A 27,244-nucleotide genomic window follows, 5' to 3' on the forward strand; every position below is an offset into this window, starting at 1 on the left:
ATAGAATTTTAAGTTTTGGGGCCAATATTATTTAAAACCGAAATAAAACAAATTGAAAAAAATAAAAAAGTAAATAAATGTCTGAAACTTTTTAATATTATAAAATGAATTTAAAATGTTCATTTTTTTTTTGTTTCAAAACTTAATTTCAATTTCAAAACTTTTTTTTCAGTTTCAAATCTTTTTAATATTTTTTTTTAATCTGAAAATGTCAGAAGCATAAAGACGTTTCTGTATGTAACTCTACAAGATGGCGTTTTGGACGGGCAGTTTCTACGTTTTTACGCCCGTCTTGGGAGAACTTCAGACCAAACAGCCGTTTGCCGACCGTAATTATCACAGTTCTCAGAGTCAGTGAATGCACCAGGACTGAGGTGTGATTGGTCCTTCACGTTAGCTCCGCCACAACAGGGCCAAAAGTTTTGAAACCGAAAATTTCAGATTCAAAAAAAGAGTTCAAAGTGAAAAAAAGATTTCAATCTGAAAAAAATCTTTGAAATTGAAAGTTTGAGTTTTGAGACCTAAAACATAGCAAATAGCAAAAACGTTTAGGACTTCTAAGATTTTTTTGGCCAAAACACAAATTTTTTTCCGATTTGTCTTATTATGGTTTCACATCATCTAGAAAAATAAACTCCCTTTTTACTATTCATAATTATGCTTAAAAAGTTACAGTTTTAAACTTTTAAAATTGGCTTTCTGGTGGATGATTGGACTATTTTCACTTTGACTAAGAATTTTAAAAGATATTTTGGAGTTCAGCTAATATTTCAGCTACATGCTAGATTTTTATTCAAATTTAGGCTTTTATGCAGTTTTTTTTCCCCTATTTTTAAGTTCAGCTAATGTTTCAGCTAAATGTTAGCTTTTTTGGCTAGCTATGGCTTTTTTCTGTTTTTTAGGCTGTTTTGGAGTATAGCTAATTTTTCAGTTATATGCTAGCTGTTTTGGCTAATTTAGGATTTTTTTCTAAGGTTTTTATGCTGTCTTTGAGTGAGGCTTATATTTTAGCTACATGCTAGCTGTTTAAATAACTTTTTTGTTTTTTACGCTAATTTGGCATTCAGCTTCTCCATTATTAGCTATCAATTTCAGCATCTTCAGTTTACATCATTCACACTAGCGTTATCACAGATAATCCTATATATCTAGTTCAAAATTATGTTAAAAAGTTACAGTTTTAACATTTTAAAAATGTCGTTTTAGAGTGTTTAAGAATGTTTTTGCTGTTCGGCCCACAACTATAAGAAGTATTTTACATTTTGGCTCCTTGTGCGATTGAGTTCCCTGCTGTAGAGAGAGAGAGAAGATTTCTGCAAAGACGCAGTAGATTATCGTCAGATTATTCAGTGCTATACTAACATTAAAGTCATGGTTCATCACTTTTCCAATATTCTTCAACTCCATTTAGTCCTATTTTAAAGTTAAAGTACCCCAAAAGGGCATCTTGGAGTAGTTTGGGAATGCATTTAAAGGCTTTTTGTAAATGTGATTTTTATTGACGAACTGTAGATACTTTAAGTATATATATAATCACTCTTCTTTTCTTCTTCCAAACAGACCTCCCTTTTACCTCCCGCTCTGCTCGCCTGACTAACCTCTTTGCTGTGTTTTTTTCCAACTTTCACATATTGTCTGCAGCCTCTCCCCCTCCACCCAGTATATGCAGCTGCAACAGTCCACTAAAGAACCTCCATATAAGGCCCACTATTCATCACTCATCTCATGTGCCGATGCCCTCGCTGGCTCATTAGGAGCGGGCTCGGTAACATTAGCACCGTGTCATGTATTTGGTGTGTGGGCGAGCAGGTTTTAAAATCAAGGTTTGATTTGTGTTTAGTTAGGTTGGAGCAAAAAAAAAAAAATTCCACCTTCACTTGAGACATGCCAGAAATAATACCTGTGTGGTGTTTGTCTAAGAATGGCATCCATCTCAATCTGACCACATTTTTTCCCCTTTTCTGCCATCAAGGAGAAGCATTCTGAGAGGGATTTATTTATTCTTGTTGTTGGCAGATAAAAGCAGTGGGCAGAATGACACGTAGCTTTTCTCTAGTCGTAACTTCTTTGTTGTTTTTCATGTCCTAGGAGGAGGACTCACTAACCAACTCGCTCTTTATCTCCTCTAGCTCCTCCAAGCAGATCTACGGTTCATTTTCATGCTCATACCTTCCAACTAATTCTCCGTCTTTGTACCTGCTAGTTGACTCATGATAACTTTTCTCTCCCTCTTGCACTCTTTTTTTTGCTTTCTTTTCCAATGCCTGAAATAGAAGTGGAGCAAAAAGGTAAATGAGTGGTCTGGTCCTTCCCTCCCCCCCTTTTACTTCGGCTCCGTGTTCTGTGGTGTTGAGTACAGCTCCCTTCACGTCCCCTTTCCCCCTTTCCCCTCCTGATTGCCTCTCCTGTCAAATGCTAAACCCGTAGGACACATGTGTCAAAGTCAAGGCCCGCGGGCCGGATCCGGCCCTCCAGATCATTTTATTTTATTGTTACTAATCGCCCGATGTTATCATGCGCTTATTTCTAACTTGTATAATTTTGACAAAATATATTTTTATGGAGAGTAAAATATTGAAAGTTATTTATTCTGGAATAATATTCCTACATTTTTATTATTTATAATCATGTTAAAAAGTTACAGTTTTTAAGTTTAAAAAAGAAATGCATTCTGCTAGCTTTTTGGACTATTTACTAATATTTTTTAGGCTATTTTTGAGCTTAGCTGACACAGTTTTTCAGCCACATGCTAGCTGTCTTGGCTAATTTAGCCTTTTTTCAGTTTTTAGGCTGTTTTGAAGATAAGCCTATAATTACACGCTGGCTGTTTTTGACTAATTTAGGCTTTTCAAAAAAGTTTTAAGGCTATTTTGAAGATGAGCTAGTATTTACTCGCTAGCTGTTTGGCTAATTTAGCCTTTTCAAAGTTTTTTAGGTTGTTTTGAAGATAACCTAATATTTACATGCTAGCCGTTTTGGCTAATTTAGGCTTTTAAAAAAAAATTTAGGCTATTTTGAAGATAAGTTCAAATTTACTCGCTAGCTGTTTTGGCTAATTAAGTCTTTTCAAAAGTTTTTAGGCTATTTTGTAGACAAGCTAATATTTACATTCTAGCTGTTTTGGCTAATTTAGCTTTTAAAAGTTTTAAGGCTATTTTGAAGATAAGCTAATATTTACTCTCTACCTGTTTTGGCTAATTAAGGCTTTTAAAAAAAGTTTTTAGGCTATTTTGAAGATGAGCTAATATTTACACGCTAGCTGTTTTGGCTAATTTAGGCTTTTAAAAGGTTTTTAGGCTGTTTTGAAGATGAGCTAATATTTACTCTTTACTTGTTTTGGCTAATTAAGTCTTTTCAAAAGTTTTTAGGGTACTTTGAAGATAAGCTAATATTTACTCGCTAGCTGTTTTGGCTAATTTAGGCCCTTTAAAGTTTTTTAGGTTGTTTTTGAGTTAGGCTAATATTTACATGCTAGCACTTTGTCAAATTTAGGCTTTTTTTCACTTTTTTAGGCTAATTTGAAGTTGAGCTATTTTTTCAGCTACATTCAAGCTGTTTTGAGTAACCTGTTTTTTTTTAGTTTGTAGGCTAATTTGGCATGTAGCTAATATTTTAGCTGGCTATCAGCCTTAGCGTTTTTAGCTATCAATTTCAGCAATCAGCACTAGCATTTTCAGCGGCCAAATTCAGCTTACAACATTCAAACTAGCACTATCGCAGGTAATGCTATTTATCTATTTCATTATTATGTTAAAAAGTTAAATTTTTCAAGTTTTAAAATGTAGTTTTAGAGTGTTCAATAAATGTTTATCCTGTTCGGCTCGCGACCTAAGGTGTGTTTTGGATTTTGGCCGATTGTCCGACTGAGTTTGATACCCCTTCCATAGGAGGATTGTTTGCGCCCGTGGAATTCATGATTTGTAGAACCAAATTTCAAATGACAACCATGGTCACCAATCGTTAGTATTTCCCTACAAAGTGAAACACAAGCTTGTCATTGGTGATTTGTTCTTTGGACCCTCTCTTAGCAATGTAACCCTTGATGAATGACTGATTGTGTATATACAGTCTTTGCTTGGCCCCAACTTCTGCTGCACGTGATGTGAACTGCAGTGATGGCTGAGTGAGTTTGGCATCCACAAAAAAAGAAATTGAAAAAAAAAAAAAATTGTACACAAATAATTTCAGCTTGCCACAACCTCACTCACCCATCAGTGGATTTTCCCTTTTTTGCCACAAATGTAGTTAAAAAATCCTTTACCACTCTTATTCTGTCTATTCCCCAACCTCCACTTTCATTTAACCTCTGCTTTGCTGCTCCCACCGCCATCGACAACCTGTTGTTCTCTCTACTCACAAAGTCTGTCACATTTATCCGACTCCAGTCATGTTAGTATGCATGTGCGACGTGTCCACATCTCAGTTCGCTCATGTGGCATTTGACATAAGAGACAGACTGGTATTTGAGGAAAGAATTAAAACACTGTGACCTCTTCTTCCTCCATTCCCCCGTCTTTCATTTGCAGGGTTTTTATATTTTGTTCCTTTCCTTTATTTGGTTTTGTCCCTTTTAACAGTGTAGCGGCAGACTTTTTAGGTGCAAGTCCTCTTAACCTCTCATTTTTCATTCTGAATAATCCCAATGAGACATTCATTTTTTTTTCTTTTCTTCCCTATTCATTAGTCCAAAGCACTAGTCAAAAGCTTCCTCCAACGTCACAGTCCCTGATCTTTTGTCTTGCACTTGAGTCACACAGCACAAGAACTGCACCAAATGTCAAGTGTGTGTTTTAATCCTTTGCTGTGTTGTATTTTGTTTTACTCCCCATCTCTGTCACTAGTTTTCATTTGTCCCGGGACTCTAAAGGGAATCGGAGCAGCCACCTTCCTGTTCGAGGCCGAGCAGCAAGCCGGGTCGTGGTGCAAAGACCCTCTGCAGGCTGGGGACAAGGTCTTTTTCATGCCGTGGACGCCGTACCGCACCGACACTCTCATCGAGTACGCCTCCCTGGAAGACTTCAAAAACGGTCGCCAGACCACCACCTACAAACTGCCGCACCGCGTGGACGGGACGGGCTTCGTCGCCTACGACGGCGCCATCTTTTTTAACAAGGAGCGCACGCGCAACATCGTTAAGTTCGACCTGCGCACGCGCATCAAAAGCGGCGAGGCCATCGTGAACAACGCCAACTACCACGACACTTCTCCCTACCGCTGGGGCGGCAAGACGGACATTGACCTGGCGGTAGATGAGCGGGGATTGTGGGTAATCTACGCCACGGAACAGAACAATGGACGGATAGTGGTGAGTCAGCTCAACCCGTACACGCTCCGCTTCGAGGTCACCTGGGAGACGGCGTACGACAAGCGCTCTGCCTCCAACGCCTTCATGGTGTGCGGCATGCTGCACGTGGTGCGCTCCACGTACGAGGAGAACGAGAGCGAAGCCAGCCGGAGCCAAATCGACTACATCTACAACACCAAACTGAGCCAGGGCGAGTACACCAACATCCCCTTCCCGAACCAGTACCAGTACATCACCGCTGTGGATTACAACCCCAGGGACAACCAGCTGTACGTGTGGAATAACTTTTACATCGTCCGCTACGACCTGGAGTTTGGGCCGCCGGATCCGGCTGAAGGTCAGAGCCGCTTCGTTTTCCTGTTGTCTCTTTGTAATTCGTCTTTTGTTTGGCTGCCGCGTGGAATGTCACAGATGGCTGCCTTTTAATTTTGGATCCAATCCAGGTGTGATACAGAGACGAGGGTTGTGTTAGGCTCAGGGAAAAGCCTCATTTTCTTTTTTTTTTCTCCTCGCCTTTCGGCCGCTCCCTTTAGGGGTCGCCACAGAGAATCATCAGGGAAAGGCCTCATTTGCAGACCGAAATTACAGATTCACCTTGGAATGAGAAATAGTTTCCTGTGGGGTCGGGCCGCTACAAACAGCCGCTTCTTCATTACGTCTAGACGGGCCGAGGCACTCAATCCAGAGGGTGCTTGGAACCCATCAAATTCTTCAATCTTGGGCCTTATCAAAAACCATTATGAACACTGCCCTCCTGAACTCCTCCCTCATGCTGGGAACATGTCTGAGGAGTATTGTGCACAGTATGACAGAGGTTACCCACCGCCCCCCACCTCTGGATTTTAACTTGCGTTTCCATGGCTACCTCTTCAATTTCGCCAAAGCCATTTTTTGTAACAGATGAGGAGATAATCACAAACCTATTGCGGGCGAACGTTTTTGAAAGGCTGAAATGTGTGTGAGCTATAGAGCCCATGATGCATCTGTGCAGGAGAACGGCTGCAAAGGAACATCTATTACAGCGGCGGCGGTTAAAGGTCCGGAATTAATCTGTGGAGTGCTGTGAGGGGGACATATGTGTCATCAAATGGCCGTGTTATATCAGCCCCATAATGGGTTTAATTACCTGACAGCAGCCAGTTTATCCCATACAGCCCAGATAAGTCTCTTGTGTGAAGTGGGGAAACAAGAATCTTGACCCGACTCAAGGATACGCCGGAGGCTCATGTTGCTCTCCTGAGCACTGAACCAGATCAGGTTATGAGGTTTAACTTCTAGTTATTTGGGAGGGAATGCAGAGGTGGCGGTAGGAGGGGGGAAACATGATGCTTGACCTGTGTGCCGCTGAAGGGAGGGGGGGGGCGAAGCTTCGGCCGGGGCTGCACGCTCATGAACTCTGGCCTTGTGTCAACACGTCTGTTTGTTTTCCTGCTGTTCTCTGGAATCTCCGGAGCATGATAACTGGACCCCCAAAGGGAAGGGCTGGTAAGGGACAGGTGGTGCAAGCTGGTGACAGCTTTGCAAAGGTTCGGTCATCAGCCGATGTTTTACTTAAAAGTTCACTGCAGAAAAGGGTTTAAAATACCAAAACTATAATTAACTCTGTTTAGTATTTAGGGGAAATTAGCCTCTAAATGATCACTATAGTGGGAATGCTTAGTATGCATTTTAGCTTGTGTTTTTGGTATTCATAAACTTTATAGTTTTTCAAATATTGAGCAAAATATGTCCCATAGGAAATGAATGAGAAAGTCTTAAAATTTTAAGTAGATTAGCAACAACTCTTTAAATATATTTCATGTTTAATCTGTGTTTTTATGTTTCAATCTTCTATAGTAATTTTAAAAAAAAAGTACGTAATATTTTAGCAACATGCTAACATTTTTGGCTAATTTTCTATTTACAGGGTTTTTTTTATGCTAATTTTGAGTTTAACTTCTATTGTAGCAACAGGCTAACGTTTTTGACTCATTTACTTTACTGCTATATTTTGGCAATTTTGGAAATTAGCTATTAATTAAGGAATGTGCTAGCTTTTTTTGGCAAATTTACAACTACTAAGGGTTTTTATGCTAATTTGGAGTTTAGTTAAAATTTTAGCATTTGTTATCTCCTGAAGTTTGTATATGTTGATTTAGAGTTTAGCTTCTATTTAAGCTACAGGTTAACATTTTTGACTAATTTAGTTTACTGCAAGATTTTGGGGAATTTTGGAAATTAGCTATTAATTAAACAATGTGCTAGCTTTTAGGCTAATTTGACATCTACTGAGTTTTTTAGGCTAATTTTTGAGTTTAGATAAAATTTTAGCAACATGCTAACGTTTTCTGCTAATTTGACAACTACTAAGGTTTTTTATGCTAATTTTGAGTTTAGCCAATATTTTAGAAAAATGCTAACGTTTTTGGCTAATTCTTTATGCACTGAAGTTTTTTTTGCTAATTTAGAGTTTAGCTAATATCTTAGCAACAGGCTAACATTTTAGGCTAATTTGACATCTACTGAGTTTTTTAGGCTAATTTTTGAGTTTAGATAAAATTTTAGCAACATGCTAACGTTTTGGGCTAATTTGACAACTACTAAGGTTTTTTATGCTAATTTTGAGTTTAGCTAATATTTTATCAACATGCTAATGTTTTTGGCTAATTCTTTATGCACTGAAGTTTTTATTTTTTTGCTAATTTAGAGTTTAGCTAACATTTCAGCAACAGGCTAACGTTTTTGGCTAATTTGTTATCTACTGGGGTTTGTATAGGCTAGTTTATAATTTAGCTTCTGTTTTAGCAAAAAGGCTAACATTTTTGAAAAATGTTGTTTTCTGGAGAATTTTAGACTATTTCAGAGTTTAGCTAGTATGTAAGCAATGAACTAGCTTTTTGGGGCACCAGGTTGGCCCTAAAGAACCAACCAAGATGACCGCAGGTCGCTTCTAAAAACAGCACAACTCTCTTGTGAGCTGCATCTAAAGTTAAATTTATTCTGTTTATATGTTTTTAAATTACACTTGCATTTACATAGATTTAAAAATTAAAAGATCTTAAAAATATATTCATGAACTCTGGATAAGTTTAGGTGACCTCAGACCTACTCAAGTTCATTAATTTTTTTAAAATGCTCAAAATTGTTCAAACACAATGAATGAATGAATGAATGAATGAATGAATGAAAGAAAATGAAACGGTTTATTTCAAGCAATCAGGTAATAATGCATAAAATAACATCGTACATAATCAATCACAAGTTGATCCATTGACAGGGAGTGGGAGGAAGCGAACTTATATAATCCCACCCCGGTTCAACCAAACCATTTTCTTTACATGAATTATTAATATCCGGTTCAGGACTTAATATCAAATATTTATACCCTACAATCCTGGATTAAAGTTATTGAGAATCTTTAAGATCAGGGATGTAATTAAACTTCAAACATCCACAGACAAGTCATTTATATTAATCCGTACCGAAATGCATTGTGGTCTATATTCACCAGACTGGATTTTGGACTTCGGACAATAGTATTAAATGGCGAACGTGCTCTATAGTGCACGATGTGGTGAGTCATGAAGGGGTTCGAACACAACTATTGACTTCTCCCTATACAGGAGATAACATCTTGTTCATATTTACTATCAACCAAATATTTTGTAATTTTAAATCTATGTAAAACGTGGAAAAAAATAGACCAGATCTTATAGAAACCACATAAGACTCTGTGTATCCAAGGCGACCATCGTTTTCTTCTCGTTTTCTGCTGTGTGTTGTCTATTTTACAAATATTTTAGTTCTCACATTATTTTTGCTCTTTACAAAAAAATATCCAAGGACGTTTTGAATGTTAAATAATCACAGAAAGTGTTCTCAAAATAAGAATTAAACAATATAACCTGGATTTCCTGATGATCGCATTTCTGAAGTCAATTTACACATATCTAATGACTCCTATTTATCTGATTTTTGTGGACATGCAAACAGGCTTCCTGATCAATGCTGGTTGAGGGTTACATGCTCTCGCCGCTGCAATATCTGTGTGGACAGAAATGCCACACGAGCTCGCTGCTGCAACCTGATGCAGTAACTGAACGGTGTTTGATTTCAGCCATTACTCTAAGTGCTGGTTTTCTGCGACTCGTCTGTCATTTGGCTCCAATCAAAAAAAAAAAAAAGTACTTTTGCAACATACGTCGTCAAAATGAATCATCAAGTGGGAACAATCTTCAATCGTGTGCTCAGGAAGGAAGCCCCTCCAAATGCCAAGGCCACTCCACGCTCGGCGAAACCACTGAAGAATAATTGATTCTGATCGTTTGTTTTTTTCCAGGTCTCCTTTAATGTAGCTGCTCTTAAGACTTATCACTGCCCACGACATGTGGAATTTAACAGCCTTTTTCTGCAGCGAAGACTAATGGTGCGGGGATAATGTATCGCTCTCTGAAACCCAAGGACACTTGAGGCACAAAAGAAATTAATTGCGCCCATAAAGATTCATTGACCACACGGGGAACTTAAGTTGAGCCCCAAATCCAGTGGATCTCCTCTCCTTTTTAGCACTCGAGTAACAACAATCAATGTCCTTTTGTGTCAGAGGAAACAGAGAAACTGAAATAGCAGCAAGATTGTGTGTTCTTAGCAAGTATTGCTGCCACAAACGATTATTATAACAGTCGACTAATAACTGATTATTTTTTCGATTAGTTGAGTTATTGAGTCATGTTCAAGAAGGATGTAAAGCACATATCTTAACCATCGTTAGCTTTAATGATAGTTTACTACGCTTTAAATGAATCGTGCAGCCTCTGTCCTTCATTAGTTTCTGGTATTAACACAAGCATAAACTAGAAAAGACGCATTACCTGTGATGATGCATTTTGCTGAAAGTAGTCGCTGAAGATGCTGAAGCTTTTTGCTGAAAATGGTGAAGCAATTTACTTAAATTGCTGAAGGGATTTGCTGAAAATGCAAAAGCTATTTGCAAAATGTTACATTAGCTATAAAACTAAAAATGTTGTTAAAGAACTATGAAAGAGCGCTGAAGTTGACCAAAATTTCGGATTTTTTTTTTGAAAAAAATTACTTAAAAATCCCTAATGCATGACAACTTTGCAAAAATATTTAGTGCTGCTTAAATATGAACTAAACTCCAAATTAACCAAAAAACCTAGCTAATTCCAAAATAGCCTGAAATTCCTCAGTAAACTAAACTAGTCAAAAAGTTAGCCTGTTGCTAAAATAGATGCTAAACACTAAATTAGCCTATGAAATCTCAGTAGACTATAAATGAGCAAATAACGTCTTCATGTTGCTAAAATATTATGGAAACTCAAAATTGGCATAAAATAACCTTGGAAGATGTAAAATTAACCAAAAAGCTAACACATTGTTTAAACACTAGCTAAACTCCAAAATAGCATAAAATTCATCAGTAAACTAAATTAGTCAAAAATGTTAGCATGTTGCTAAATTATTAGCTAAACTCAAAATTAGCATAAAAAACCGTAGTAGATGTTAAATTATCCAAAAAGCTAACACATTGCTTAAATACTAGCTAAACTCCCATATTGCCTGGAATTGCTCAGTATACTAAACAAGTCAAAAACGATAGGCTGTTGCTAAAATATTAGCCAAACACTAAATTAGCCAAAAAAAAAAACCCTGTAGATAACAAATTAGCCAAAATCGTTAGCATGTTGCTAGAATATTAGTCAAACTCCAAATCACTATGAAAAAACCTTTATAAATGTCAAATTTGCCCAAAAAATAACATGTGGCTTAAATACTAGCTAAAATCCAAAGTTAGTTATAACTTCAGAAGATGTCAAATTAACCAAAAAGCTAACACATTCCTTAAATAGTAGCTTAACTCCAAAATAGCCTGAAATTCCTCAGGAAACTAAACTAGTCAAAAATGTTAGCATGTTGCTAAAATAGAAGCTAAACTCTAAATGAGCCAAAAAAAAAAAACACAGTAGATGTCAAATTTTCCAAAAACATTACCATATTTCTAAAATAAAAACTAAACTCTAAATTAGGCTTAAAAACCCCTGTAGATAACAAATTAGCCCAAAATGTTAGCATGTTGCTAAAATATTAGCCAAACTTCAAATTAGCACGAAAAAAAACCTCAGTAGATGTCAAATTAACCAAAAAGCTAACACATTGTTTAAACACTAGCTAAACTCCAAAATAGCATACAATTCATCAGTAAACTAAATTAGTCAAAAATGTTAGCATGTTGCTAAATTATTAGCTAAACTCAAAATTAGCATAAAAAACCGTAGAAGATGTCAAATTAACCAAAAAGCTAACACATTGCTTAAATAGTAGCTAAACTCCAAAATAACCTGAAATTCCTCAGGAAACTAAACTAGCCAAAAACGTTAGCCTGTTGCTAAAATAGAAGCTAAACTCTAAATTAGCCTTAAAAACCTAAGTACATAACAAATTAGCCCAAAATGTTAGCAGGGTGTGAAAATATTAGTCAAACTCCAAATTAGTATTAAAAAAACCCCAGTAGATAACAAATTACCAAAAAGCTGACACATTGCTTAAATACTAGCTAAACTCCAAAATAGCCTGAAATTCCTCAGTAAACCAAACTAGCTAAAAACGTTAGCCTGTTGCTAAAATAGAAGCTAAACTCAAAATTAGTCTTAAAAAGCCTCAGTAGATAACAAATTAGCCAAAAATTTTAGCATGTTGCTAAAATTAGAAATTTGAAGACTGTCATTCATTTTTCATGGTTCATATTCGGCTCAATATTTCAAAAACTATAAAGTTTATAATACAAGCAGTAATGTCCTGAACAAGCTAAACGTTTTGATACAAAGTTTGCTGAATCGCTGAAAGTGTGATTGAGTTTTTACGTGACGAAAAACATATAGAAATGAGCAGGACGATCACTATAGTGTGAATATTTACTGAGCATTCACACAAATAAATGAGATTAGCATCTGAAACAATTAACTATTTCTCACTAAAGGTAAAGTTTTGGTCTCACTGACTCAAATATAAAAAAGTGAATTTTTCGGTGCTGAACGCTCATAGCTGTGTTCAACTTTACTACAATCCATTTAATATAAAGTAATGACAAAGTTCAGAAAAGCTCAGAAAAATGACCATAAGCACGCTGTCTTTCCTCTCACTCGAGGAGGGTTTGCGTAACGCCGTGTGCTGCTAAGTACTGGCTCCAGTTGGAGTGATTAACTTAGATCACTCCTCCCATTGATCTTTCCGCTGATGATTATTCCGAACAGATCACACAGGTTTTTTGGGGAAAAAAATTCTAAAAAAATCTTAATGAATTGTGAACCAATATTGAGGGCGTTCACCCACCTAATAAGAGCGCGTGCCAATAAAAAGAGCACATCTAAGTGCCAAAGTTGGAGAGACCGCGGTAATCTATCCTCGTGATGCGGAAAGGCATTAACTGATTTCTTTGCTCGTAATTGCAGGGAGCATTTCACACTAACAAGGAGAGAAAGGAGAAAATGAATTTGTCTTTGAGGTAGCATTGATTTGAGACGCTAAAGACGAGAAGCATGAAATTGATGGCTTTGTCCAAAAGCTAGCAGGAGGAAGCTGTGTTAAATTAACAGAAAAAATACTTTTTTTATGCATTCCTCACCCTCAAAGTGGGTCATTTTTCTGCCTTTTCTTTGTTCTCGAAAACCCCATCCAGCATGTATGTCTGGCTCTTCTATCCTTTTACGATGCCTTCAGGTGAGCCTTCAAAATGAGGACATTTATAGATGTATCATGCACTAAGCCTGCGATTCTCCCTCTGAAGCATGATCTTCAGTGCAGAAATTGAGTCTGAAGTGAAGGAGTCGGGGGATTTGGAAGAGCTTTAATTGTTGTGCTTGCTGGATTATGACAAGAAAGTGTTTTATTGGACTTCATAGGTGAACACGACAGAGTGTATATTTCAGTCCCAATATATATATATATATCTGTCTCCATGCATGTGTCTGTTCCGTGTTTCGCCGTGTCCTCCTGACTGTCTGGATGTTGCTGTGTTCTACCCGCTGCTCCTCCGTATTTGGTTTCAAACCTCATAAATTACCCCACACAGACACAAGATATGTCGGGCCGAGCTTTTCTCGTCTGTTGCTCTTTAAAGAACAAGTGTCAGCTCTGCAACTGTTTCCTATAACTTGTTCTTTTTAGGGATAATGACACATTCTTTAGCGTCAAATTAGAGAGTGCAGAAGAATAGTTTTGCGGCTCTTTACCTTCGCAGCTCCAGTCATGCGAGCTGGAATCAGGCGGAGCAGCATGGGAGCAGGAGGACCGTCGGATGTGAATTTCATGTCCTGTGGGATTTGTTTCTCTGTGGTTAATTATGAGCATGGGCTAAAAGTGAAGATGAAGAAGGATCTCATCCTTATCCTCTGAGACTGTACCATTACTGAGTAGTGGTGAGGGGGGAAATCAAGTCGATTATTATCCAAAAACGATTTTCTGATCGTTTTATTGATTTTCAATAATCAATAAATGTATATGATTTAACCCTTTAGCGCACAAAATCGTTAACTTCTCATTTTTAACACGATCAACGTAATTCCTGTAGATTCTGAAGGAGAAAAGCGGCTCACGCGAACTAAACTTGAAGCGATTTTCACTCTAACATTATTGAAGAGCGCACAAACATGGCCGACCCCGACTTCACTTAAAGCGCGTGTCAAAGTCAAGGCCCGGGGGCCGGATCCGGCCCTCTGAGTAATTATATCCGGCCCTCCAGATCATTTTACTTTATTGTTATTATTATTAATGCCACCATGCTATCTTGCGCTTATTTTTAGCTCGTTTAATTTTGACAAAATTAGTTTTTATGGAGAGTAAAATAAGTTTTGTGATGTTTAAGTTGATTTATTATGTAAAAATAAAGCCGCCTTTTTATTATTCATAATTATGTAAAAAAATAGGGTTTTAAAGTTTTAAAAATTGGCCTTTTCTAACATTTTTCTAGGCTGGAGTTTAGCTAATATGCAGCTACATGCTAGCTGTTTTGGCTAATGTAGGCTTTTGGGCTAATATTTCAGCTAAATGCTAGCAGTTTTGGCTAATGTAGGCTTTTGGGCTAATATTTTAGCTACATGCTAGCTGTTTTGGCTAATATAGGCTAATTTTCAGTGTTTTTTTGTCCATTTTGGAGTTAAGCAAATATTTCAGCTAAATGCTAGCAGTTTTGGCTAATGTAGGCTTTTGGGCTAATATTTCAGCTAATTTAGACTTTTTTCCGTTTTTAGGCTGTTTTGAAGTTTACATTTTAGCTACATGCTAACTGTTTTGACCAACCTAATTTTTTTCTCTCTTTTTAGGCTTTTTTAGCATCTAGCTAATATTTTAGTTGGCTATCAGCTTCAGTGTTTTTAGCTATCAATTTCAGCATCTTTAGAAGCCAAATTCAGCTTACAGCATTCACAGTTAATGCTATTTATCTAGTTCATAATTATGTTGAAAAGTTACAGTTTTAAAGTTTTAAAAATATAGTTTTAGAGTGTTCAATAAATGTTTATCCTGTTCGGGTCGTGACCTAAGGTGTGTTTTGGATTTTGGCCGCTACTGTGATTGACTTTGACACTCTTAAAGCGACTAGAAGCCTGTTTTGCTTTTATAGTGTGAAGGATCAATTTTATTTAAGTCATGCGGTGAGTACGTTTTGTCACACTAACATTAAATATGTAGGGAACCAGAGGTGGGGACTCAAGTCACATGACTTGGACTCGAGTCAGACTCGAGTCATGAATTTGACGTCCTGTAATATGTATGCAGATCTGGGATGCATTGATAATTGTTTTATAATCGAATCGTTGCCTCCTGAATCAGAATCGAATCGTGAGGCGCCTCAAGATTACTATTTCTGAGTAGTGTTGCCACAGACGATTATTTGAATAGTCGACTAATCTCCAATTATTTTTTCAGATTAGTCGACTAATCGGGTCATGGGCAAACTGGATGTAAAGCACACATCTTAACCATCGCTAGCTTTAACTAACTAAAAGTTAGATGTATTGCTTTACCTGCGATAATGCTAAGGTTAAAGCTGAAAATGGTGTCGTCAAAGCCCCGCCCCCATGTAAAATTAAGCTCAGCTCAGCAGTGAAAACTCGAAAATCAGAATTGAAACTGAAAACTGAGGACTGAATTTTTTCAAATTTTCAAAATTTATTTCAAGTTTTCAGTATTTTTTTCACATTTTCAAAACTTTTTTTTCAAATTTTCATTTTTTTTTCAAATTTTCAAAACTTTTTTTCAAATTTTCAGGTTTTTCTTTTTAAATTTACAATGTCTTGTTTTCAAATTTTCAAGTTTTCAGTCTGTTTTTTCGTTCACTTTAAGCTGATCCTGATTTGACCCCATAGAATCGACTATTAAATTAGTCGTCGACTATTTTAATAGTCGATTAGTCGACTAATTGTGGAAGGTAAAACGTGGATTCGTGAAGAAAACGAAGCTCAAATTCTCCACATGGAGTCAAAGTCTTTTCAACTATTTTTACTCCTCTTCTGGACCGACAGACAAAAGCACAATAAGAAAAGCTCACACAGTTTCCAAAGACTTCAAAAATCTCCCATGATGACAGTCTCGCTCAGCTGCACGGGTGCGTTTCTTAGGATTAACTCCAGCGTGATTCATCTTCAAAATTAAAACCATGTAACACATCTCCGACTGCAAGTTCCTCTTCTCTTAATAGCAATTATTTGTCAGCTTTTAATCCATTTATTCTCGTCTCTTCCGGGACAGGTAGAGGTTTGTTTTTTTTTTTTTTCCTCAGTGCTGAAGTGTGAGCTCAGACGCAGACCTTTCATCATCCCGTTACGCTTTAATATTTTTGTCATCCTTCTCTCAGATGCATGTATGACTGGAAGGCGCTATGAAATGATGAAACTAATTTAGCTTCACCTCCGGTGTTTGCACCGATGATCTCGACGGATAATTCTCTGTTCCCTAATTTCCACTCGGCTCTAGTCGCAGTTATCTTTCAAAAGCTCAATCTTCGACTCTCCCATTATTTACAAGAGGTATTATTGGCCATATGGCAACAGTATGCCTTTAGTGTCAAATTTCCTGTAAAGAGTGACTTCACTGCCTCTTGAGAGAAATGCTAGCTAATTGGTGCAGCCCTCTCTTGGATGAGTGCTATCAGAGGACGCGAGGCTCTTGCTGGAGGGGGATTTGCTCTTTGCAATCAAAGGAAAATTGTAGCGTGCATAGTGCAGAGGCATCAGGACGAGCCTGCAGAGGCACTGCTATCTGAGCACATTACTTTACATAATATAGGGGAGATGTGTTGCATGTCTGATGTTCTTGACGGTACAGACTCTGATTTAAATTTGAAGATATGACGACTACAAACAGCCACAAATATGGAAGCGTGGCTTTGATTAAAACTTCAGCTGACATCTGAGTGCCCTCCTAATTAAAGCAAAAGAAGGGAGCTTGAAAGAGGGAGCATGAAAGGCGACAACTAAGTATCTAATGTGTCCAAGTCGAGGCTCGGGGGCCGGATCCGGCCCTCCAGATCATTTTATTTGACTGTTATTAATGGACCAATGTTTCTGTCATCTATAACTTGTATAATTTTGACGAAATATATTTTTTTGGAGAGTAAAATATTGAAAGTTATTTAAGGTTTAAATTGATTTATTCTGGATTAAAATTCCTGCCTTTTCAACTTTCATAATAATGTTAAAAGTTATGGTTTCAACATGGGGCTGCACGGTGGCGCAGTGGTTAGAGCTCTTGCCTCACAGCGAGAAGGCCCCGGTTCGACTCCCGGCTGGGACCTTTCTGTGTGGAGTTTGCATGTTCTCCCCGTGCATGCGTGGGTTTTCACCGGGGACTCCGGCTTCCTCCCACCGTCCAAAAACATGCTTCATAGGTTCATTGGTGACTCTAAATTGCCCCTAGGTGTGACTGTGAGAGTGAATGGGTGTGTGATTGAGGCCCTGAGACAGACTGGCGACCTGTCCAGGGTGAACCCCGCCTTCACCCTTCAGTAGCCGGGATAGGCTCCGGCACCCCCGCGACCCCGAAAGGGACACAGCGGTCAAGAAAATGGATGGATGGATGGTTTCAACATTTTAAAAATTGGCATTCTGCTAGCTTTTTGGACTATTTTGGAATTTTAAAAGATTTTTTTAGGCTGTTTTGACTAATATTGGGCTTATATTTCAGCTACATGCTAGCTGTTTAGGCTAATTTAGGCTTTTTAAGTTTTTAGGCTGTTTTGGAGTTAGGCTAATATTTACATGCTAGCTGTTTTAGCTAATTTAGTCTTTTTTTAATATCATTTTTAGGCTGTTTTAGAGTTAGGCTAATATTTACATGCTAGCTGTTTTAGCTAATTTAGGGCTTTTAAAGTTTTTAGGCTTTTTTGGAGTTAGGCTAATATTTACATGCTAGCTGTTTTAGCTAATTTAGGGCTTTTAAAGTTTTTAGGCTGTTTTGGAGTTAGGCTAATATTTACATGCTAGCTGTTTTGGCTAATTTAGGGCTTTTAAAGTTTTTAGGCTGTTTTGGAGTTAGGCTAGTATTTACATGCTAGCTGTTTTGGCTAATTTAAGCTTTTTAAGTTTTTAGGCTTTTTTGGAGGTAGGCTAGTATTTACATGCTAGCTGTTTTGGCTAATTTAGGCTTTTTTCCAGTTTTTTAGGCTGATATAGCTATTTTTTTCATCTACATGCCAGCTGTTTTGGCTAACCTGAGTTGTGTGTGGTTTTTTTTTCAGTTTCACAGGCTAATTTGGCATTTAGGTAATATTTTAGATTCTATTATACTGTTTTTAGCTATCAACCTTGTCGTTCTTAGCTTGATAGCATCTTCAACGGCCACATTCAGCTCACAGGATTCACACTAGCATTATCACAGGTAATATATCTAATTCATAATTATATTAAAGAATTATGTGTTTAAAGTTTTAAAAATTTAGTTTTAGAGTGTACAATAAAGTTTTTTTCTATTTAGGCCGCTACCTAAGTGTGTTTTAGATTTTGGCCCCTTGTGTGATTAAGTTTGACACCCTTGATCTATTGGCATCAACAATTAATTAAAAATAGGGGTTGTCAGAAAATGCTTAATAAACTGATAATTATTTGAATATGTTCTTGAGCAATCACAAATCTTTGCAACTTATTATTGATCTCTGACATTCCTCTGGTTAAAAAAGTTCTGAAAACAGAACGAAAAAATGAAATTTATAGCATTAATAGATCAAAAATACTTTGTGATTGAATGTTATCATCAACATTTTTTTCACACCAAGAAAAAAACTAAATATCTCCTAAACAAGATGATCAAATGATATCAGCTTGTGTTTTTTATTCAACCCCTGGCAGAAATCTAAATAAGATCTGCAGTAGATTCGCCTGCAGTTAAAAGCTCAAAGCCTTTAACAGGCCACAACGTCGGGCTGATTGACAGGATACAAGTCCCCAAAGAGAGAGCTGTCACTTAAAACAATGGAGAGGCATTACAGAACTCCTTCAAGAAGATAATTTAACACCGAATGTGGCAAAAGACGCTGTTTGTTTCCTGTCCGGGGTTGAATATCGTAATGATAAGGTTGCAAGCGGAACCACAAAGACAAAAAAAAAAAAACAGCATCCCGACAGGATAAATTCAAAGTAACGTGCTCTGAGAATACACAATTAAAGAGTCAGAACAAAAGTCAAAAGGGGGAGGGTGGTGTTTGTTAACTGTGAGAAACCCCAAAAGAAAATTGGATCTAAAAACAGATAAGCCCAACATTACTAGTCACACTGAGGCAAAAAGGTTTATAGTTGCCAAAGAGAAGCACTCATAGATAGATGTAAGTAAATCAGTCTCAAATATGGAAAGGAAAGAAGATCAGAACTAGGTTTGGTAGAGGTCATTGTTGCTATGACTGTGGATAAGTAAAGCCTTAAGCTGCATTCACAACACAATTGCGTAACGGGCGTCGAGTTTCAATATTAAATCAATGATTCGATGCCATTTGGGCGTCAGTCTGCCTGCAGCGCGATGAACTCTTTTGACGTCACGTCAGACAAAAGGGTGACATCGTCGTCAGTGTGTACAATTACTTCCAGTTTACGGTTTTAGACCAGCAGAGCTTACAACTGATCACTGTGTAACTCCATTTTATGTAAATAATAAAATATATTCTTACTAATTGTAATGTCCTTCCAAACTTACTAGTAGCGCAATTTCGGTGGCAGATGTGGTTTGGTCTACACAACCTATCAACCAATCAGGGACTCAGCTCAGGAACTCAATCTTCAAGTTAAAAAAAAAATACAATATGGCCGCTCAATCCAGGAAGTTTTGTCCTGAACCTCCATCCATTTTCTTAACCCAAAAGGACTGTGGGGTAAACGGAGAATGTCCCGGCTACTGTTGGACGAAGGCGGGTTACACCCTGGACAGGTCGCCAGCCTGTGACAGAGCCATGGACCAGGAGTGATCGCGCCCGCTATGCTAGCCAGCTGTCTGGTGGACAGCGTAGCAAGCTAGCAAGCTCCGCCACCCAGGATCTAGAAGGGCTAGCAAGGTCCACCACTTAGGGTCCGGCAGGGTTGGGGAGGTTCGCCGCTTTGGGTCCACTAAGGCTGGCGAGGTCCGCCACTTTGGGTCCGGCAGGGCTAGCGAGGTCCATCACTTTGGGTCCGCTAGGGCTGGTGAGGTCCATCACTTTGGGTCCACTAGGGCTGGTGAAGTCCACTGCTTAAGGTCCGGCAGGGCTAGTGAGGTCCATCACTTTGGGTCCGCTAGGGCTGGCAAGGTTCGCCACTTTGGGTCCACTAGGGCTAGTGAGGTCCGCCACTTTGGGTGCGCTAGGGCTGGCGAGGTCCGCCACTTTGGGTCCAGCAGGGCTACCGAGGTTTGTCACTTTGGGTCCACTAGGGCTGGCGAGGTCTGCCACTTTGGGTCCACTAGGGCTGGTGAGGTCCACCACTTTGGGTCCACTTGGGCTGGCGAGGTCTGCCACTTTGGGTCCACTAGGGCTGGCGAGGTCTGCCACTTTGGGTCCACTAGGGCTGGTGAGGTCCACCACTTTGGGTCCACTAGGGCTGGCGAGGTCCACCACTTTGGGTCCACTAGGGTTGGCGAGGTCCATCACTTAAAATCCGGCAGGGCTAGCGAGGTCCACCACTTTGGGTCCACTAGGGCTAGCGAGGTTTGCCACTTAAGGTCCGGCGGGGTTAGTGAGGTCCGCTGTCCACTAACACAAGCGTGATCGCTCCAGCTCCATGGACTTTTAATGTTTTCCTATTTTCATCGAGACAATAATAAAAAGGTCCTTGAGTTGTATTTCTCCACTTGGGATAATGAGGGACTAGAAATTCTTCAAACTGGGCCACAGACAGACGGTAGTAAAGTTTAAAACGACCGTCATCCAGGCGCATCTCTTACCGTTGGAGTGACCACACCATGAGAGACTCTGAATGATCTCGTCAACCCAGACACAGCGATGTGCTCGCCAGCAACTTTGTAGAGCTCTCCAAAACATATAAACCCAAGCTACTCGCTCAACATCATCAACGTTCTCCATGATGAGGCAACGAACCAGAGAAACGTTGGTGGTTGCTCCTCCCACATGTGGCCGGGGCGTCAAGGCGTTGAGCAGTGAATTTGACTTGCGTCAAAAGAGAGCCGGCAAACGTGAACTTGATACGCAGATCCCACTCATATGGGCGGTGGGGGATTGACCCGTATAAATCCTTTGGGAGAGGCCATTGTTGTGGACATAGTAAGTGTATTGTGAAGTATTTGTAAAGATACTGGAAGTTATATATACTTATGACGTGCGGGCTATGCTGTCGTATGGGTCTCTTAGACCGCACTCTAGTTGTTAGTAAGGGTTTGATGGCGTTTCAAGAATCTGTACAACACCCCAATGTCTCACCTATTTTACCTTTACTGACCCTTGTTTGTTGTATGAATGTTCGCTATACGACTTGTCACCCGCAGCATACCCGTAGATAAAAATTTGCACAAACATTTTTACTCTACGGGTCATGAAGCGATTCACGATCCTAAAATTTCCTGTACAAGTTTGCCCAATTCAACATTCAACATAAATTCCCCCGAAGGAAAAGTTATGACAAAAGCACAACCAGGAAGGTTGATGGGCGCTTCTTTTACTGTAAATACACAGTTTTTCTTATAAGTTATCCACTATGAAGTAGATTTCAGTGGTTCACGGAACAGTTGTTTTTAAATAAAGAATCTTGCAATGGAGCCTCAGAACTCGGTGACAGTTCAGATGTGGATCTGACTGAAATGTTAAGCAGAAGAAAGAGGGGATGGGGGGGGGAGGGATTACCAGCCTCCATCCTGCTAGACTGAGCTGTCAGCTGCTTTTGGAGCAACCTTTCATTATTAAAGCTCTTTCTTAAAAGGATCCAGTCTGTTCCCAAAAGGCAGAACAGAGGAGGCTGAACGATGAGTCGAATAATCAATTAGTCAATGGGCAGAAACAAATCACACATTACACGTATGAAGCTAGGAGGAGTGTTTGAAGAAACATTTGATCTGTTTTATCTGAAGATAAAAGATGAAAATGAGACTTAAGAAATGTGGCTAAAAACTAAACACTTTAATAGTTCTTTTTTGGTTAGATTCAATGCTTATTGTTCCTTTTTACAGTAAACATATTACAAAACACATATTTGGTTTCCACCTTTTAAAAAGCTTAAAATATTATGTAAAAATGTAAAATGACCTTTTTCTTAAAGCCAACCTAAAAAGTTTTTTGATCATCTTTTGATCTATTGTAAAATCAATCCCAGTGTTTCTTTTTTTTATTATAATTATGTCTTTTTTAGCCAAAAATTGAAAAAAAACAACATGTCATTTTAAGGGACATAGTCTGAAGAGTTAGTTTATTAGAAATTTGCCTCGAAGTCTGGGGCAACCCCGCCCTCCTTCCCCTCCCCTTTAGCGAGAGCTCTCTGTTCACATGCTCTCCTGCTAGCTTACAGCCCATCACACCCTCAATCTCACATTGAAGGATAATAATTAATAATAGTATTGTGCTCAGACGAGGAAAATGAAGATGGATCTAGTCATCTACAAGTGGATGCATCAAAAGGGGGCGGAGCTTATGGCTTACTGATTGCATGTAGCAAAAACGCTCTTTTTTTCAGACTGTGTTTTATTGTCTGCTCTGGATTCAAAAGTATTTTAATTAAAAAAATACCAAGAAATGCAATTTTAAGCTTAATTTTACCTCCATCATCATTAAAAATACACAAGAAAATCTTAAAACACTATTTTTACAACTGATACTTTTCTGATGAATGAATCAATGAAGGTTAAAATGCTGAAAATCCCTCTGTGCCTTTATAATCTTTGTATACTGACCTATTTATTGATTAAAAAATATGTGCAATCATACATTAGCGTTTTAAATGCTAATATAATTGTGATCATTAGCTCTTAAATGTAATATATTAGAGCCTTGAGTTGGAGAGAAGCTGGTTAATCATCGGTTAGACTCATCCTCTGGTTTATATGAGCCTGTGGAAAAGCAGGCGTTTGCTCAGGTATAGAGAAATGTAATACTCTCAAACCAAATTACACTTGCTTGAATCGCATTATGTGCGTTGAATCAATCAAGTCTGTTTATGACTATTCTTCTCTAAACCAAGAAGGAGAACATTTCCTTCATTAAATAATATTTCCAGAAGTTTTTATGCTCATTTTTTTTAATGCTGCAGTGGAATTATTGAGTTCTTGTGAAGTAAACATAAAATAACTTGAAGAGTTGCATTACCTGTGATAGTACTAGTGTAAATGCTTTTTGTTAGAAGTAGTCGCTGAAGATGCTGACGTTTTTGCTGAAAATGGTGACGCGGTTGACTTTATTTGCTGAAGGAATTTGGTGAACTTGCAATAGCTATTTGCAACATTTTAAAATTGCTAAAATACTGTAAATGTTGTGAAAGAACCATGAAGGTGACCTAAATTTAGGGGAAAAATATTCATAAAATTGCTTAAAAATCTCTAATAAATGGCAATTTTGCAAAAATATTTAGTGTTACTTAAATATGATTTAAACTCCAAAATTCCTCGGTAAACTAAATTAGTCAAAAATGTTGCTAAAATAAAAGCTAAACTCTAAATTAGCCTAAAAAACCTCAGTAGATAACAAAGTAGCCAGTATAGGGCTGGGTTGATACAATCTATTAATCAATTTGAATTGATCTAAGCTTAATAGACCAATAATCGATCCATAAAAAGAGAGATCTATCTAGCATGTAAAGCCAGCTTGATGCTAACGTTTTATGGAATTTCCCATAGGACGGCTAACGCTAACACTCGGTCGACGTAAACATACATTGCTGACTAAATGAACATCTTTACATACTCACAGTCATGAATTTTCTAAACTCCTAAAAAAAAAGTAACCATTTGTGGTCTAAAACAGTTTCATGCTCATTCTTTGCTTATTCTTCTCGGAAAAAGTGTACTGCTATAGCGAGATCGCCACCTAGTGGCCAAACTGAAACGTCCTCCAGGAGAAGCGGAACAATGTTTATAATTTTAATGATCTGAACATTTTTGTTAGAACTTCTCCTTTCTGATTATTTCACAAATACATTTTACAGTTTGATATCTGCATCAGATTAATATAAATATATTATAAACGTATAGTAGATCATTGATGTATTTCTAAACAAATCTGTCTAAATGTTTAACCTCAAAACTAATTGAATTTAGTGGACCGGAAGAATTGAATCAAATTAATCCAGGCTCTAGTGAATCAAATCATATAGAATCTGGGAATTATTATCTATATCCAGCCTGAGCCTTTTACTTTGACGTCTTATTTACAAACTGCGCATCAGCTGTTCGCCGGGCTGCACATGTCAGTTCTGCATTGGGCATTTAAATCCACGGGCCAGCTTTAAAAAGTGTGGCTGACAGGCGCACAATGACTGAATGAGTGTAAGGTAATTAGCCCGGGCTCCTGTCAGGGGGAAAAAGGTCACTGTGTGAAATGCCACGATTCAGCCCACTCCATATATCGTGCCCCCCTACCCCTACTGCCAGATTTCCTCCCACTGAGGCCTCCTGACTTCATTCACAGACACCAGCTTTGTTAAAAAACCTTCAAACGTTTCACCTTAATGACAAAAGTTAAACTCTTCTTGACAGGACGATTATGAGAAATATGAAATGTCAGTTCTGCCACCGTTCGCACTCAGGAAATGGACATACCAGTCTAGAGATACAGCTTCAGATAGCATGATATTGGATTTTCCTAGAGAAGGGGTGTCAAAGTCAATCGCACATGGGGTCAAAACCCAAAATACACCTTAGGTCACGAGGTGAAACGGACATTTATAACACTAAAACCCTCTTTTTAAAAACTTGAAACCGTAGCTTTTTAACGTAATTATGAACTAGATATATAGCATTACCTGTGATAATGCTAATGTGAATGCTGTAAGCGGAATTTGGCTGCTCAAGATGCTAGTGCTGATAGCTGAAGATGCTGAAATTGATGGCTAAAAACACTGAAGCTGATAGCTGAAAACGTTGAGGCTGATAGCCAGCTAAAATGTTAGCTAAATGCCAAATTGGCATAAAAACTATAAAAAAACAAAACTTAGGTTAGCCAAAACAGCTAACATGTAGATGGAAAAAAATAGCTTAGCTTTAAATCACCCTAAAAAACTGAAAAAAGCCTGAATTAGCCAAAACAGCTAGCGTGTAAGTATTAGCCTAACTCCAAAACAGCCTAAAAAAGTTATTTTTATAAAACCTAAATAAGTCAAAACAGCTAGCATGTAGCTGAAACATTAGCTATTAGCTAATGTTGTGAACTAAATATATAACATTACCTGCGATAATGCTAGTGTGAATGCTGTGAGCTGAATTTGGCTGCTATTGCTGATAGCTGAAAATGCTGAAGCTGATCGTCAGGTAAAATTTTAGCTAAATGCCAAATGGGCATAAAAACTATTAAAAAAAAACCTAGGTTAGCCAAAACAGCTAACATGTAAGTATTAGCCTAATTCCAAAATAGCCTAAAAAGTTTTTTTTAAAAAAGCCTAAATAAGTTAAAAAAGCTAGCATGTAGCTGAAACATTAGCCAAACTCCAAAACAGCCTAAAAAATCTCAGTAAATGCCAAAATTGTCAAAAAAGCTAGCAGAATGCTAATTTTTAAAACTTTGAAACTGTTACTTTTTAAAATATTTATGAACTAGATATATAGCATTACCTGCGATAATGCTAGTGTGAATGCTGTAAGCTGAATTTGGCTTCTGAAGATGCTAGTGCTGATAGCTGAAGATGCTGAAATTGATAGCTAAAAGCACTGAAGCTGATAGCTGAAAACATTGAAGCTGATAGCTGAAAACGTTGAAGCAGATAGCCAGCTAAAATGTTAGCTAAATGCCAAATTCGCATAAAGACTATAAAAAAAAAATTAGGTTAGCCAAAACAGTTAGCATGTAGATGGAAAAAAAAGCTAAACTCAACAAAATCCTAAAAAATCATAGTGAATTCCAAAATAGTCCAAAAAGCTAGCAGAATGCCAATTAATAAAAATGCAGGAATTTTATTCAAAAATAAATCAACTTAAACCTTAAATCATTTCAATATTTTAGCCTCCATACAAATAAATTTAGTCAAAATTTAGAAATGATCGCAAGATAACATCGATAACAGATAACAATAAAATAAAATTATCTGGAGGGCCGGATCCGGCCCCCGGGCCTTGGCTTTTGAGGGAACCTGAAGGTAGTGCTGTAAAACGTGTCAAAACTGCGTGGTCATTCATGTTTCCAAGCAGCCTTCAGTGATGCAAACGCGAACCATGTTTCCTCCTTTATTTCTTATTGGCTATTCATATTGTGTTACATTTATGGATTTCCCATTCCCCTGCTTTCTTCAGACTCCCTGCAGCAATCTGTCCGCATGTGCAGGGATTTTAAGGCGAGACACACCTGAGAAATGGAGTGTGCGCTTGCACACGTGCACTTTCCCTCAAAGATTTGCTTTGGTGGGCGTTGACTGAATACAGTGGAATCACATTATTGCTGATGTATGGTTTTTGGCTCCGGGCACTGCAATTCTCCTTCTGCACACCAGCTTTATCAAAGGGGAAACAAATGAACAAGTCAGTCTTTGTCTTGGTGGTTGACATTTAATCAGCCCAAAACTGACGCTGCTGAGGAGAAATCACTGCAGTGTCAAAGACTGGTCTGCCTTATTTACTAGCTTAAGTAAACTAGTAGCAGCAGGAGGAACATGCAGTCGCGTTGACTGATTTTGTTTTGTGAGAGGCCGGCATTCAAGTAAAACCTTTTATTTCCAGGGACTTACGGGTGACAAAAAACTGTTGCAGGTCCCTCACGGATAGAAACTTCAGTTGTGACTTAAACAGCTTCCTCTTCTTCTGTGGTTCTAGTGCCGGGCGGCGAGGACGTCTCTGTCTCCTCCTTTACACCCAAGAGCACCACAGAGTTCACCTCCACCCTTCCCACCATGAGGGGCCAGAGTGACACCACCGTCGGAGGAACAGATCCGAGGGAAGGACGAGATCCCTTTGAGGACGGCCAGAGCTCCGTAACGTTGGAGCCCACCGTTCCTGAGCTGCCACCGACACCCAGACGCTTCTGTGAGGCGACCCGGAGAAGGGCCATCGACTGGCCCCAGACTCATACTGGGACCACAGTGGAGAGACCCTGTCCCAAAGGGACCAAAGGTAGGTATTTTTCTAAATGTATTTTATTGTATTTTTTTAACTGTTATTAAGCCTGGGTAATTTCCATACCCCAATGCACATTTTAACCCAAATATATATGTATATATATATATTGTATATCTCGCGGAGGGTGAGGGGGCGTTTTTATAAGTATAAATATACATATATATATAGCGGCCGGTGAGAGGGGCGTTTTTATAAATATAAATATAATTATATATAAATATATATATATAT

At 38.3% G+C, this 27,244-nt stretch overlaps 1 protein-coding gene across 12 annotated transcripts in view; it reads left to right on the forward strand.

The window, feature by feature from the left end:
- LOC112147179 (adhesion G protein-coupled receptor L2) overlaps positions 1 to 27,244 on the forward strand; it is a 168,723-nt gene that overhangs the window by 83,298 nt on the left and 58,181 nt on the right. For 11 of the 12 annotated variants that reach the window (XM_024273374.2, XM_024273368.2, XM_024273369.2 and 8 more), the window contains exons 5-7: positions 2,274 to 2,288; positions 4,842 to 5,642; positions 26,711 to 27,007. In XM_024273374.2, the coding sequence (XP_024129142.1) occupies positions 2,274 to 2,288; positions 4,842 to 5,642; positions 26,711 to 27,007 (1,113 nt within the window). The remainder of the gene's footprint in view (positions 1 to 2,273; positions 2,289 to 4,841; positions 5,643 to 26,710; positions 27,008 to 27,244) is intronic. The other variant, XM_024273362.2, reaches the window with a different exon arrangement.

This window comes from Oryzias melastigma, linkage group LG17 (assembly GCF_002922805.2).
Source record: "Oryzias melastigma strain HK-1 linkage group LG17, ASM292280v2, whole genome shotgun sequence".
NCBI lineage: Eukaryota > Metazoa > Chordata > Actinopteri > Beloniformes > Adrianichthyidae > Oryzias > Oryzias melastigma.